The sequence below is a fragment of the Callorhinus ursinus genome, unplaced genomic scaffold (assembly GCF_003265705.2).
Source record: "Callorhinus ursinus isolate GAN/ISIS: 27379988/994484 unplaced genomic scaffold, GSC_fseal_2.0 scaffold12, whole genome shotgun sequence".
Classification (NCBI taxonomy): Eukaryota; Metazoa; Chordata; class Mammalia; order Carnivora; family Otariidae; genus Callorhinus; species Callorhinus ursinus.
Window position 1 is genome coordinate 64153547 of NW_027397074.1, and position 16423 is coordinate 64169969.

At 42.8% G+C, this 16423-nt stretch overlaps 2 protein-coding genes across 3 annotated transcripts in view; one reads left to right on the forward strand and one right to left on the reverse strand.

Moving 5' to 3' along the window:
- The first annotated feature begins 8093 nt into the window (after positions 1-8093).
- On the forward strand, positions 8094-15333 carry LMOD2 (leiomodin 2). Its single transcript, XM_025865771.2, has 3 exons — positions 8094-8366; positions 13336-14664; positions 15190-15333. Exons 1-3 carry the CDS (start codon positions 8094-8096, stop codon positions 15214-15216), a joined length of 1629 nt encoding a protein of 542 aa, XP_025721556.2. The 3' UTR covers positions 15217-15333.
- Positions 11395-16423, reverse strand: part of WASL (WASP like actin nucleation promoting factor) — an 86622-nt gene continuing 81593 nt past the window's right edge. Inside the window, exons 13-14 of one of the 2 annotated variants that reach the window (XM_073899144.1) lie at positions 11905-11961; positions 11395-11607 (exon numbers count right to left, since the gene is read on the reverse strand). The gene's annotated coding sequence lies outside the window, so the exon portion shown is untranslated. Of the gene's footprint in view, positions 11962-16423 lie in introns of both variants that reach the window. The other variant, XM_025865772.2, reaches the window with a different exon arrangement.

The window sequence follows — 16423 nt, forward strand, 5'->3', positions numbered from 1 at the left end:
GAACCCATTTCCGTCCTTCATGAAGTAGAAGTAATAATACCTCTTTCACCAAGGGCTGCCTTACCCGCGGTAAGTGGGAGCAACACACAATGACTCCGCGGAGACTGTATTAGTACATAAGACTGGCTGGCACATTGTATGCAAAAGCATGTTGTGAACTGCAGATGTTATACAATTGCAAGGTATTATTTTTATAAATAGCTCTAATAATTTTAAATTTGACTCATGCTCACTACCGTAAGCTGGCATCGCTTGGAGATTTGCTTGCCCGCCAGGCCTCAGAGCGAAGACTTGATAAGGGTATTGCCAGTTCTCAGCTGAACCCCGTGGCCTGTTGGGTTGTTGTTGTACAAAGCCTGACCTTTGCCTGACGTTCCCCCCCCCCCCCGGGGAGCTAATCTGAGACACTCCGGCAGACAGGGAAGTCGGAAGCTTCACTTCCTTAGGGGTCATTACACTAGTCCAGCACCCTTGTGACACACCGTCTGTAGGAAATGTTGAAAACCCAAATCCTTCTGTGTAAGTATAAAATATGTTAGACCGAGTTCAGAAAGCGAGCTTGCACCTGTACATTGAAAGGGGTTAGATAAGCCTTAAGGCGGGGGGTGGGGGGCAAGGGTGGAGGGAGGGTAGAAGTGAGGAACAACTTGTTAAAGAGTGGAGAGACCCTTGACATTTGTGAGACTAAGAGAATTGCCAGTTTCCCAGTTTTGCAAATGACACGATCATGTATGATTTCTGTGTTTCCTCACTGGCAAATTGAGGACAATTTAAATAAGAAAGGTCTCCATGAAATGAGCAGGAATGCCATTCTGAGATACGACCATTTCTGTGGCTAGCTGGGCTCGTTCATTAGTTGGGGACCACACTCAGAGGCAAACTGGCCATAAAGCAGGAGCTTCTGTGCCCCTGTGAGTATTGGGGTTCACAGGAGGAGTAGGGTGTTGTGGGGGGCCGGGGAGCCGAGAAGCCGGGTTACAATTAGGCAGCCCTCTTCTATAAGCCTTTTTGGTAAACTGCTAAAAGAGTCCTCAGAAGAAAGCAGCTCAAATCATCTAAGACCTAGTAGTTCGTCACGATTCTATTATGGTTTCAAATATAGCTTTACTTTCATAACTAATTTTGTATTTATAATTTTATATTATTATTCTTAAAGAAGGCGTTAACACTGGATAATCTTCAGACTCTATAAGACTTGGATCCACTCCTGCCTATACAGTAATTCATCTGGTTTGTTTTTTTAAACATACTTCTTGAACACCTAATAACTATGCAAAGCCTTGGGGACAGTGAGTGGGGCAGGTGTGGCCCCTCCCCTTGGAGAAAACGCCTTTAGGGCAAAGACCAATTTGAAACAAGCCATCCTAAGTGGGATGCTGCGGAATGCAGTCTGTGGGAGCTGGGAAAACGAAACTGGCCTCCGGCATCAGGAGAAGCCTCTCCTTGGGAGACACACTTAAGCCCTGAGCCCTGTAGAAGAGGCAAAGGCATTCCGGGCACAGGGTAGAGCATGGACAATAGCCTGGGGATGATTCAGCAGATGTGGGGAGTTCAGAAGCCCAGTGTGAGAGTTGCAGGAAGTGACCCCAGCTGAGAGTTGTGATGTCAGCAAGGCCTGGTGCTGGAGGGGCCAGAGGGCGCAGTAAAGATTCTGTCCCGAGGACAATGGGAGCCATTCAAGGATTTTAAGCAGACAATGACCCAAGGAGATTTCTGTTTTTTAAAAAAGTTACTCTGTTAAGAGTACACTTATCTTGATGAGCACTGAGTAATGTACAGAATTATATTGAATCACTGTATTGTACTAATATAATGATTGAAACTAGTATAGTGATTGAAACTAATATAACACTGTATGTGAACTATCCTGGAATTAAAAAAGAAAGTTACTCTGTCTATACTGTGGAAAAGGGAAAATGTCAGTCTTCCAAGAAAATGAGGACAGCAGCTTACACTCAAGTTCAGACAAAGAGGAATAGTCAGAAACGAAGCAGGAATTCAAGGGTGGTTTAAAATCCAGTAGTCCAGACCTTGTGATTGAATATGCCCAGGTTGATGAGAGAGGGAGCCAAAGGTCACACACCGGCTCCAGCAACTGGGGAGGGGGGGAGGGATGGAGGGGGGATGGGGCCAAAGGTCACACACGGGCTCCAGCAACTGGGGGGGGGGGGGGGGGCGGGGGGGGGGGGATGCCATGAGGATGCCACTTCCAGAAATGAGGAAGTCTGCGTATGGGGTAGGGGAAGCAGAAAGAGGGAATTCAAGATACTGGTTTGGGATAAGTTGAGTTTTAGGTGCCAGAGAGACACCCAGATGCAGATAAATTTTAGCTCAGTGAAATAAAATAACACCTCACTGTAAATCTAGATTTTTGAAGTCCTTTCACATCACTGAAACTGCTCATATGAAATCTGTGACTGATAAGGTCCAATTGCAGAATAAAACAGAGGACCTGTGGAAATGAGATTTTTATTAAAGAGATTCCTACCATGCATTCATTTCACTCTGTTATGTGGTTATAAATAGAAATGCGTATATATTTTGAAATACAAACAATTCCTAAAATGACCAAATTCTTCCAGCAATTTGAAGGTTATTAAAGAAAACACAGAAACAATCGGTAGGGCCTCACAACACTTCCAAACATTGAGAGCCAAAAGTACATAACCCACAAGCAAAGTAATTCGCCTTCAGGCAGAGGGTCTCCTGCCTCGTAGAGTGTTAGGCTGACGTACTTATTACTTACAAGAGGAGGTAGGAGGTCTCCGATGACTGCCTACAAATAGTATTTACTGAAATACCAGATCTGCTGGCAGGACGGGTATTGCTGAGTTTTGAAGGTGCTGATGAATTTTGCTCCTGTTGAGTTTCCATTAATATTAAGACACTTGCTGGGATTAACAGTTGCCTGTATTTAAGAGGGCAAACTATGGCTTGGGCAAAATGTCAAAGACTTCCATTTAACAGTAGATGATATTGAAGTCCAAAACTCCTTGACATGGCCTTTCAAGTAAAAAGTATCCAACATCTTTATGCATCTACCATGATGCTGGTGGCTGTTAAAAAAAAAAAAATAAGAAGGGACGTCTGGGTGGCCTAGTCGGTTAAGCATCTGCTTTCTGCTCAGGTCATGGTCCCAGGGTCCTGGGATGGAGCCCCGTGTTGGGCTCCCTGCTCAGCAGAAGTCTGCTTCTCCCTCTCCCACTCCCCTTGCTTGTGTTCTCTCTCTGTCAAACAAATAAGTAAAACCTTAAAAAAAAAAAAAAAAAAAAGAAGTAAGGTTGGGGGGCAAGATACCAAGGCATTTCTATTGGAAATAGTCCATGAGCCAGGGTCAGTTTCTGCCCATCCCCACCCCGATGCGGAAGAATGTCCTGGGTTTTGTTTTTATTTTTGCTTTCATACTCCTATGCGTTTGCTCAGAGGCTGCTATCTCTGCCTGGAAAGCTCCTTATCAGCTTCTGTGCCTTCTCCAACTCCCCCCGACGTGGGCTGCTTTGCTTCTTCCTCTACTCCACGTCTCTCCTTTTGCTGGCACCTTGGCAGAGCTGTCCCTGCACTGTGTTACTGTCAGCTGTCTGCCTCTCTCCCAGGAGTGTGAGCTCCTGAGGGCAGGGACCAGATCAATTTCTATTTTTCTGTTTGTAATCCTAGCTTCCAGCACAGTACCTGTCCACACAGCCGGCGCTTGGTAAATGTGTGTTGAATAAACAAACAGATGATAGCATTTTCAAGAGGATACCAAAAGAGAAAAAAGATTGAAAGGGCAAACTCTGTTCTTACTAAAAAGGAAATTGCTGATATAATGTGAAATCGTGTGTATCTGATTGTGAATCAAGAACTGTGAAAATAATTCTCCCCAAGATAGATATTTTTTTAAGCAAAAGATGCTAATCATCAGAAGGCTTGTATATTATTGACTCTAAAAACAATTCAACCCCAAAAACAATGTAATAAAGTGAAAAAAACTCCTGAAATAGAAAGTGCCGATGCCTGGAAGACATTTCATCGGATTTTTTTCCTCAAGGAAAAAGGGTTTTTTTTTTCTCAAGGTAGACAAAGTTGCAAAGAAATCTAAATTATTCATTATACTTAAGTCTGGCCAGGCTCAGGTAGTCATGTTTAATTGCTCAGCACAGTTTCATCCAATGGATTTAATGTTTGTGGAGAATACTTAGAGGGGGATCCAGTGAACTAAGATCATCCATGAATTATAATTATTATGGTAATCAGAGTAATTTGTAACATATATACTAGGATATCTAAGGACCACTGTTCTGAAAGTCCTGTCCTTGAGAGGCCATATTTTTTTTCCCTCTGTTATGCTGTCACAGAGCAAAACTCTTCCAGATTCATTTCCAAAGTCGTTCATCAGCCATCCAAGATTTGAGAGAAGAAAGTCACGTAAGACTACATTTATTCTGGGTTGTTCCAGTGAGAAAACTGAACTATATGGGGTGATTTTCAGGAGATCGGTTTCAACACAATAGAAAAAAAATTTTTTTAATGATTTGAGCTATCCAAATAATGAAATGGATTTTTGCTAATATATAATTTTCACTGGAAGTATTCAAACAAACCCTAGATGACCACTTACAGAAGTGGTAGAAGATTAATGTACTTCAAAGTCCCTTTGAATGCTGAGAGTCTGTGATTCCAGGGGTATCTGAGTAATTGTTTGATAGTCAAACTAAATGTGTCTTATAATCTGCATGCATCAAGCCAGGTGTGTGCTCAAACGTCACCTTATTACAGAGATCTTACCTACATGAAATATTACCCCACAGTCTTCTTTCTTCTCTCTTACCCTGCTCTATTTCTCTCATATGTTTTGTTTTTGTTTATTTATATATTGTTTCCCCCTGACTAAAGAATGTAGGGACACCTGGGTGGCTCAGTCGGTTAAGCGTCTGCCTTCAGCTCAGGTCCTGGGATCTGTCCTGCATTGGGCTCCCTGTTCAGCGGGAAGCCTGCTTCTCCCTCTGCCTGCCGCTCCCCTTCCCCCCAACAAATAAATAAATAAAATCTTAAAAAAAAGAAGAAGAAGAAGAAGAAAGAAAGAAAGAATGTAAGCTCCATGAAGGAAGGGATTTTGTTGGTTTTCTTCATTGCTCTAACCCCAGCACCTAAATTGGAATCTGGCATAAAGTGTGTGTTTAATCGATTATCCAATAAAAATAATATTAAAATGTTACAGAAAAATTACAAACATGAGAGAGAGAACAAGAGGAAGGAAGGGAGAGAGAGAAAAACACACAATTCTACTACTTCTTGGTATTTAATTATATACTCCTTGTATTTTCTTCTCATCTCTTTGCTTTCAAAGAGGTTTTTATATAGTTGTAATCATCATTCATCTCTTTACCTAAAATGTTTTATACAGCTGAATAATTCTCATCTCATTCACCAAATCTGGCTATAATGATTTGATGTCATTTCTAAAAATCAAACTCATTTTCATATAAAAAAAAGGTGTGACCAGTAAAAAGGTGACCAGTAAGGCTACACAAGAGGTGTATGCCACAGCCCAAAGAAAACCAACAAACTCACCATTTCTAATTTCATAATCATCTCTCTCATCAGTATCATTGAAAAGAGTCATAGTTATTTTTGGAGGCAGAATACCATCCTGAGTGAAGATCATAATAGCCAAAACATTCTTGCAAAAAAAAAAAAAGTTGGAGGACTTACACCTGATTTCAACAGGCACTACAAAGCTATAGCAATTAAAGCAATGTAGTATTGGCATAAAAAATAGACCTATAGATCTACAGAACAGAAGTGACTCTCTTGAAACAAGCCCTTACATGTATAGCCAGTTAATTTTCCACAAAGGCACCGACAAAATTCAATAGAGGAAAGTATATAGTCTTTTCCCAAAGACAGGCTAAGCCAATCAGATATCTGTATGCAAAAAGATGAATTTAGACCCTTACGTTACACATACGCAAATATAAGTTGAAGTGGGTAACAAACCTAAAATACAAACACCTAAAACTGTAGAACTCTCAGAAAGAAGACACAGGAATGATAATCTCTGATCTTGGGTAAGGAAAAGATTTCTTAGCTGTAACACCAAGAGTTCAAGCAGTAAATGAAAAAAAAATTGATAAATTGGACTTTACTAAAATTAAAAGCATCCACATTTCAAAAGACACCAATAGACTATTCACAGAATGGAAGAAAATACCTGCAAATCATATACTTGCTAAAGTCCAGAATATATTCTAGAACTCTTACAGGCCACTAATAAGAAGATGACTCAATTTTAAATGAATGTAAGATTCCTTTCAAAAAACATTTTATCAAAGTAGAAATGAACACATGAAATTATGCTCAACATCACTAGTTATGAGAGGAATGAAATTAAAACTGCAGGGAGATCTATTTCACACCCACTAAAATGGCTATAACCAGAAAGACAAGCAGGAACAAATTAGGATGTGGAGACACTGGAACTTACATCATTGCTGATGGGAACATAAAGGGGGGGCAGCCATTTTGGAAAATAGTTTGGCAATTTCTTGAAAAGTTAACTGTAAATATACCATATAACTCAGCAATTCCTCTGTCACGTATCTCCCCGAGAGAAATGAAAACATATGGCTACACAAAGACTTGCACATAAATGTTCACAGCATTATCTGTAACAACCCAAACCTGGAAACAACCCAAATATTCACCAACTGCTGAATGTAATAAACAAAATATGGTCTATTACACATGTATTAAGAAGTGTATATTTCTATGCATACACATTTTACCAGCTCTTTATCTATCTGTATGTTAAAATGATCTATTGATAAAGTCCTGCAAACCGTGTATATATTTTTCACACTCATAAGAATATGGACACAGGGGCGCCTGGGTGGCTCAGTCGTTAAGCGTCTGCCTTCGGCTCCGGTCATGATCCCAGGATCCTGGGATCGAGCCCCGCATCGGGCTCCCTGCTCGGCGGGAAGCCTGCTTCTCCCTCCCCCACTCCCCCACCTGTGTTCCCTCTCTCGCTGTGTCTTTGTCAAGTAAATAAATAAAATCTTTAAAAAAAAAAAGAATATGGACATATATATATAATTTCATGTTAGCATCTCTTCAGTTTTCGGCCCAGACACAAATCTGGAACTTCAAAAGTAGTTCACCACTTTTTTAGCTCTGTGGCTGTGGGCTTGTTACTTAACCTCTCTGGGGCTGTACTAGTAAAATCTGGAGGATAATATACCCCTGACAGGACCTTGGGATTAAATGAGATAAAATGTATAAACTGCTTCGCACTTATAAGCCAGACCCAGTATTGTTATCTGTCTTTCTGGAGTTTTATTTGCAAGTCTAGTTGTTGACCAATACTCTTGGTTGAGGAGAAGGAAACCATGCCGTGCAGTGGAGAAAGCCACTTCTGTCCTTCTAGCTGTCTGACTTCAACGTTTTCATGTAAACTCTCAGAGCTTCCATTGCCAAAATCTGTAAACGAGGATAATCATCTCACAGGACTTGTTACCATTAGTGCCTTGTAAACTGCGAAATACAATAAAAGTTTAAGGTGCTGTATCAGCATAGCCTTCTGTTAACCATCAATACCACCCACAGTATGTTTTTAGAAGAACCCGAATAACCACTCATAGAGTGATGTGTAGTCATTTCTCAGCCTCTGAGATTATCATCAAAGAATCTCTTCATGGCCGTGGTGGTGGAAGCGAGTCATTTTCAAAATAAATTTTATTCTCCTGTTGCTTGAATATAAAGTGAGAACTGTGTTACTGCCTATCTGAAACACTCTCTGCCTGTCCTCATGAGCTATCAGGCTCAGCTAAATATGTCCCTGGCCAGTATGTTCATAATCCCCACTGGTTCTGAGACCTTCCTCCACCACCGATGTGACATTCTTTGTGTTCAAATGTCTAGCTGACGTCTGCTGCTTAAAACAGCCCATGCTTTCACCCCCTCTCTGCATTGTCACGGCCCTGTATCACCGCTCTTAAAAGGCCACTCCTCGCTCTGGTTGCTGACCAGCCTGCCCACTTGCCTCCCTGCCTGTTTCTGGCCGCCTTGAATGCCTGCTTCTTCAAGCTCCTTGTGGCTCTGACAAAGCAGGGACCATGTCTACCTTTGGCTACAGGAGAGGACTTAGCAAATATGAATCCATCGATGAGGATGAACTTCTCGCTTCCCTGTCAGCTGAGGAGCTGAAGGAGCTAGAGAGGGAGTTGGAAGACATTGAACCTGATCACAGCCTTCCCGTGGGGCTAAGGCAAAAGAGTCTGACCGAAAAAACCCCCACGGGGACATTCAGCAGAGAGGCACTGATGGCCTATTGGGAAAAGGAGTCCCAAAAACTCTTGGAGAAGGAGAGGCTGGGGGAGTGTGGAAAGGTAGGCTCTCGGGTTTTTCCTTAGCTACTCCCACCCTCGGCCCCCCACCCCCAACCTGGGAAACCTGTTTTCCCTAACTTTTCAGTCCGCTTCACTTGTCTTTTCTCATAACCCATTTGCACCTGCTACAGAACAATTCCTCAGGCCACCCAGTGGATCATAATATGTAATATTTTTAGCTGGGACCCTTTGATTGACTTTAGTCAATCAAGACGGGATTTTCTAGAGGAAAAAAACCCACAAGCAAGGCATGGGTTTAGATATATTGCCAAACATAAGTCTAATTTGAGCTGTAAGTTACTAATGAGGCATGATATCTGTGACTATATATATATATACATATATATATATATATATAGCAGTTGAGTAAATTTATTTCCTTTTATAAAGACAGAAGTGGGTACTCTGGTTGCTTTGACTGTGATGGTGGCTACAGTAAAAAAAATTCCTTTTTTCCAACACCAAGAAGTGAGCAGAGGTGGAAAGTCTGTGGGACTGAGAGCCAGGGGGCCTTATGTTGAGTCCCTCTGCTGTCCCTAAGTTGTTAGACTTTGAACAGGTAGTCATCTCTGCAGGGTTCTTTTTTCTATCTGTCCCTCGAGGGAGTTGAATCAGGGTTTCTTTTGTAAATCAAGAACCCCTTTGAGATTTTGATAAATTACAGATCTTCTCCTTAAGATAATGCATGTGTGCTTGTACATACGTACACAAACTTTTACATCGAATTTCAAAATGATAACACACATCCTGAAGCCCACCTGAGGACCCAGGTTAAGCACGCTTGCGTAGATGACCCCTAAGATTCCTTCCAACTTTATAATGTTGATCCTGAGCCCTGGAAATGTTCTTCTATTAGAGCTCACGTTAGAGCTTTTGTTTTCTGCCCAGTAAACACTTACTTTGAATTTTAAGTTATTTTAAGTTACTCTATTTGCCTAATAAGTCATTAACAGAAGAAAGTTCAAAAGTCTACGCCCTGGGAAAATAATAATGGCAATAACAATGTTAATGCAGTATAACAAAGTCCTGAATTTGTGGGAGAACACAGGCCAGGAGCAACAGTTTCAAACCTCTGGGCTCCACTAGAATCACCTAAAATCAAAAGGGCCTGAAGCCAATGGCAAGACTTCCACAGTACTAATCTAGGCACTGTTAGATGATCTTGATGATAGGGTGTGTGGGCCACATTTGTAGCAAGATATGTGTGAGCCTTGTTCATGTCAATCATCTCGGGAAGGGCCACTGGGATCAGGCCAGGGTCTGCCAAGGCCGCGGTGGCTTCCTGCGCAGAGGGGCAGAAGGGGGGCGGTGCAGAGTTGGGCTGGTCATTTCCTCTACAACCTTGATTTTCAGAGGTCTTTTCTCCCCCCCCGATGTGGGAATGTGTGTCAAAAATCTGATAAGATATATAAAATATAACATTTCTATTATAGTCCTTAAAGAATTTCCTTGGGTCAAAAGATGAAAATTGCCACCGAATATCCAGGACAGATAGCCATTGTAGCAGTAACCCAACAAAAGCATTTTCATGTCATGGTGCCTTGAGATCAGTGGGAAACCAAGGGCAAAGGCTGTTATCAGTTATGAGGGAACCCATCCTGATTCTGCCAAAGGTTTTGCTGATCCCTGCCAATGGCTTATCAGCTCAATTAGAGAGGCTGCGTGTTGATGAACTTTGGTTCCTTTCTCGGGAGTTAACTTTTCTCCCACTATACTCCCCCAGCTGACCAGCCGTCTCTGTAGTCACACGGAGTGCTGAGCAGAAGCCTGTGGGTAGAGGGTGTAAACCCATCCCCACCACAGGACAAAGCTCCAGGCAGCGGGCAAGTGGGTGGGGGCGGGAGTGGCCGTGTAAGTGAAGAGCAGTGCAGAATGGACCAGAAGGAAATGGGAGGCTTGGTTATCAGGCTGTTGGCTCTGTAAAGGCTTAGGAAATTCATGTTCAGTGCCTGTTGAATGACAGCCTCCGTTCACTCGGGTCCACACAAATTATGCTGCCTTAAGCTCCAAGGGGCCTTGGAGACCAGAGGGTCTATAGCTCCCCCAACTTGAGTATCTGCTGGGTGTCAGGCATAGGTGCGAGTAAGTTCACTCACATTATTTCATTGAATTCTCACCTTCTGCACATGAGAACTGAGACCAGGAGAGCTTAAGAAATTCAGTTGAAATGAATAGCTTATAAGGTCTGCTGGTGCCAAGACCACAATGCTCAAAATGTGGGTGCCCAACCCTTCAGCATCACCTGGGAATTTCTCAGAAGTTCTCATTCTAGGGCTCCCCCAGATCTCCTGGGAGTGGGGCCCAGCATTCTGTGGTCTCACAAGCCCCCCAGGTGATTATGACACACACTGCAGTTGAGGACCACTCAACTAATACCGTAGTTTCCCTGAGACCTCTCAGAGCTTTACTGATTTGACTAAAGTCAACCAGCTCTTCAGGGATAGACCCAGACCCAGAACCAAAAGCCAAGCCTCTTGCCTCCTTGTTTATGTAATGATGCCAGGGAGGTGATCAGGAGACATAGTTGGCCCCTTCTTGTTGCCTTATTTATTCCCTAAGAGTGCCAACATTTGCCTTCTCTAGACTCACCCCTCAGGCTTCACCCCATCCCACCTTCCCACCCCCATTCTCACAATGTCCAGATAATACAGGAAGGAGGCAAAAATTGTTTTTTCGCATCCTCTTACCTCCCTCTCCAGACCCTTTTCTCCCTTCTGGTGTCCTTCTAGATGTCCCCCACCTAGGGCAGCTAACCATCTCAGATTGTCTGGGGCTATCTAGGCTTAAGAACTGGAAATCCTTCATCCTGGGAAACCCCTCAGCCCCAGGCGAGCCAGGATAGTCACCCACCCAGCCCAGGCCCTGTCCTGATCCTCAGTGGCTGGTAGCCAATTGTCAGTGTAGATCCATTCAGTCAACAAATCTTTATGGAGCCCCTAGTACGTGCTAAGCACTGTGCTAGGTGAACAAACCAGACATGATCCCTGTTCACCCAGCTAACAGTCTTTTGGGAAAAATGACAAATAAGTAATTAAAATAGGTACTTTATTGGGGGCACTACAATGCCATACATGGCAAGGATAATATAAGGGGACAACACAAGGAGGTGTCAAAGAAGGCTTCCTGGAAGAAGTGTCATGTAGATATTATACGACGACTCACTGCTGGATAACAGTTTCAGATTTTGTCTCTCAGACGCATTTTGAGGGGAAAACATCTCTTGAAGATAGAGCCTAAAGGTCTTTTAAAAACCAAAGGGGATAAAATTTAATGGTGGCATGAAAGGCAGTATACCTTAGATTTTGAGACAGATCCCTTTCCTCCAAATACTGAAACAGCTAAAGCTTCACACAAACACACAGCACACACATGCACACAGCATTCCCCTTCCTTCTGCTCCTAAAGAAGGGAGTAAATAAAGACCAGACAACCATCCCAGGAGTGGCTGACCCCTTCCCCAGGCCATCACTTGGTGCCTGCCACTCCAAACAAGTGGATAACTGGAGGCTATTTTGTGGTAGCAACTGGGCAAACAAACCTGGAGACAGGCAGTGTTTTCCAAAGCTCATTCCACATGCCTCAGGCAGCAGGAGCCCTGGGGGTGAAAAAAAGAAAGTTGCCAATGTAGAGGGAGTACCCAAGGTTTTGGGGACAGAGGAGGGCTTGGGGCTTCAGAAGAGACAAAAGAAAGGACTAAAAAGATTGCATCAGGAGAAACTGGACTATGTCAGCAATTTCCAGAAAAAAAAAAATTTTTTTTTTTTTTAATCAGAAAAGATAGTAAGAAAAAAGAAAGAAGGGGTCACTCGGCTTCTTAGTATAAAGTCTGGTAAGCAGGAAAGACAAAGATAGAATTGAGACTGTATTTGCCTGAAAGTCTTTCATAACTGATACATGGTAAATAATTTAAGACCATCAGGCTGGGGCAATGGCTTGCTTCAAGATTTTCTACTGTCCTCTGCTGTTTCATGTTATGGTTAGACTCTAGTTGGTGCCAGGGGTGATTATCTTTCCCACCCTGTGTCTTCTGCAGTCCATCTCCTTTAACCCTGCGCTAGCATGAGATTTCAAGTTGATTTGCAGCAAAGGGTGACCTGGATGCTTTTCTGCAGAGCTAGGTTTTGACCTGCTGCTTGCCATGAACAAGCAGCCCTGCTCCCTCGGCTTCCCTTCCCCACAGCAGCCAGGGACAGCCGCAGGCATCGCGTGGTGTGGGGTCTCTGAGACCCTGTGCTGGGCTCTACCCCAGAGGTAGATGAATGTTGGAAAAACGAAGGACCCCCCTGCCTCTGTCTGCACGTATGCAAACCAGGGCATAGAGCACCTGGCAACTGTCGCAGCTGCTACTGGAGGCAAATGGGACAAAGACTTTTTGAACATTAAAAAAGGGAATCCATTAACATGTTGTGTATTTTTGTTGTCATTTCTTTATTTGAGGTGGCAAAATAAGGAAGGATAGAGGAGTGATTCTAGAAGGGAGGGTTGAATTTGCTACATTCGAAATAGATAGGGAGTCAAGAAGTTCAGAACAAGTAGTTCAGAGAATGAAAAATGTACCAAGCGTTTTCCAAAGCTGAAGTTCCAACCCATTTGTTCAAATTGGCAAAATGATAGTAAATTTTCTTAATATAATAAATAGAATTCTGGATATTTATTCCACAGAAAACAAAAGAAATGTTTGTTTAAAAAAAAACTGTTGGAAGTTATACAATGAAATGTTAACGCTGGTTGCCCCAACTAGAGAGGTCAGAAGCAAGCGATGGACTTTTTCCTTACACGCTTTTGTATTATTTGCCATGTGTTATTTCCCTTCTTTAGTTACTGAGATATAATTGACATATAACATTGTTTGGGTTTTAGATGTACAACATAATGATTTCATATATTGCAAAACCATGTGTGACTTTTGTAAATTAAAAAAAAAAGTGCTTAAAGATGACCAACTTCATGATGATACCGTGCTCTTCAGGTTGCTGAAGAAGACAAAGAGGAGAGTGAGGAAGAGCTCATCTTCACCGAAACGAACAGTGAGGTTTCTGAGGAGGTGTATTCGGAAGAGGAAGAGGAGGAGGAAGGGGAGGAGGAAGAGGAGGAAGAGGAAGGAACAACTGAAAATGAGAAAGGTATTAATGGAACTGTAAATTATGATGGCATCGATTCTGATAACTCTAAGCCAAAGACATTTAAAAGTCAAGTAGAAAACATAAATTTGTCCAATGGCCACAGTGGAAGGAACACAGAGTCACCGGCTGCCATTCACCCTTGCGGAAACCCTACGGTAATCGAGGATGCCTTGGAAAAGATTAGGAACAACGACCCTGACACCACAGAGGTCAACTTGAACAACATCGAGAACATCACGTCGCAGACCCTTGCCCGCTTCGCTGAGGCCCTCAAGGGCAACACGGCAGTGAAGACCTTCAGTCTGGCCAACACGCGTGCGGACGACAGCGTGGCCATGGCCATTGCGGAAATGCTCAAAGTCAACAAGCACATCACCAGCATCAACGTGGAGTCCAACTTTATCATGGGCAAGGGGATCCTGGCCATCATGAGAGCTCTGCAGCACAACACGGTGCTCACGGAGCTGCGCTTCCACAACCAGAGGCACATCATGGGCAGCCAGGTGGAGATGGAGATCGTCAAGCTGCTCAGGGAGAACACCACGCTGCTGAGGTTGGGCTATCATTTTGAGCTCCCAGGACCAAGAATGAGCATGACAAGCCTCCTGACGAGAAACATGGATAAACAGAGGCAGAAGCGGATGCAGGAGCAAAAACAGCAAGAGGGCTATGACGGAGGAGCCAATCTTAGGACCAAAGTCTGGCAAAGAGGAACACCGGGCTCTTCACCTTATGCATCTCCCAGGCATTCTCCCTGGTCATCCCCCAAACTCCCCAAGAAAGTCCAAACTGTGAGGAGCCGTCCGCCATCTCCTGTGGCTCCACCCGCTCCTCCTCCGCCACCACCCCCACCGCTTCCCCCTCAAAGGCTGCCGCCTCCTCCTCCGCCACCACCTCCTCCACTCCCAGAGAAAAAACTAATCACCCGAAACATCGCAGAAGTCATCAAACAACAGGAGAGTGCCCAGCGGGCATTACAAAATGGACAGAAAAAGAAAAAAGGGAAAAGGGTGAAGAAACAACCAAACAATGTCCTAAAGGAAATTAAAAATTCCCTGAGGTCAGTGCAAGAAAAGAAAATGGAAGACAGTTCCCGACCTTCTACCCCACTGAGATCAGCTCATGAGAATCTCATGGAAGCTATTCGGGGAAGCAGCATAAAACAGCTAAGGCGGGTAAGTAACCCAAGAGCAGATTTGGGGCACGGATATAGTGCGTGAGTGAGCCTCCACTGTACGATGGTACCGAAGTCACCTCTAAAAATGTTTATTAATGTTTAAAATGTTTTAGTATGCAAGAGCAAGCCTCCAAATTTTGAACACCAGGAGCAGGTCACCAGTGAGCACATTTCCATTTGAGACATGTGCCGGGACCACCTTCTTAGCATCTCCGTGCTGGACGGACCAGGACTATTTTAAGACACTCCAACACTTAAAAATCCTGATTTCCTTAATAAGAAAATGGGGGAATATAATTTACATTCCAAAAAAGTTTCATCACTTGTCAACATTTTTACCTGAGTTGCAAGTGATTTACAACCTCATTTATAATATAAAATTTGAATATCGAATAGCACACAGGAATAATCAATCTATATCCGAGTTTGTCTCCAAGAATACTGCTTAGAGACTTACGCTACAGATATTTTTCACTTTATCATTTGTGTTGTTTTATTGAAAGAAAATCCCCTATTTTTATAGGTGGAAGTTCCAGAAGCTCTGCGATAAAAACATGATCTTTAGAAGAGGATGCAGAATCATTCAGTGGTATTAAATAAGACACATTGTGAGATCTTTCTAAGATACCTTCTTCAATTTGAAATGTTTCCTGACTTTAAAAATAGCCTCACCCATTAATTCCAAAAAGAATTTTAAGAAACAATCGGCATGTTTCTTCTGTAAATATGAAAATAAACTACTTTTTTTTTTATGTTACGAGATTTGTATTGGCAAGAAGCAGGTTATTTAAAGATGCTCTTTTATCTCTGGATGTGTTGATAACTCTGAGCTGTAATGAGTTAATGAAATGTGCTATTTTTGTAATCCCAATAAATTTGGATTGAAAAAAATTTTTTTTTAAACAAACCAATTTTTATGTGTGTGAGTTGATACATCTGCCAGGTATGTATGTAACATTGCCAAATATTAAAAATATGGCATTCTCACCCAAAAAGGGCTTGGGTCCTTAGCATTTTCCTTTCTTTGTTTTTTCATGTCCAAGAAAATTCGATCAGAGCTCTTTCTAAAAAGTCTGAAATCAAAAATTTTCTTTTTAAAATTTTTTTTTAAAAGATCTTATTTATTTGATAGAGAGAGAGAGCTCACAAGCAGTGGGGAAGGGTAGAGACAGAGGGAGAAGCAGACTCCCCACTAAGCAGGGAGCCCAACGCAGGACTCCATCCTAGGACCCTGGGATCATGACCTGAGCTGAAGTCAGCCACCCAACGGACTGAGCTACCCAGGAGTCCTGAAATCAAAAATCTGCTTAAAAGTCTTCTTGGTAGTGAGATAAAAGCTCTAGAGAAGACCCCAAAGTGGCCGTTATCATAGTGGGTGCATTGACCTTAGATCCAGAATGTCAGCTGACATTCCCACATTCCCAAAAGGCTGATAGGTATCAAGGAGTCAACTCAATATTTACAACTCTTTCTGGAAGAAAAAAAAAATGAAGGAAAGCTTCTTGGTAGAGGAAATGGTGTCAGGGGAATTCCTGGAAAATAAGCCCTGAATTCAGAGCTATGTTGTGGCTGATACTAAAGATTCACAACTCTCAAGTCTCCCTTTGAACTGTCCTTAGATGAGCCTTAGTCCAGTGGGCCTCAGCCTTTTTGTGCCCTACACAGATGGTAACATGGACGTCCTTGACACTCATCCCAGGACAAAGGCACATGTATTTCTGATCCCCAAATATCATTCAATCCCACTTCCCTCTTAC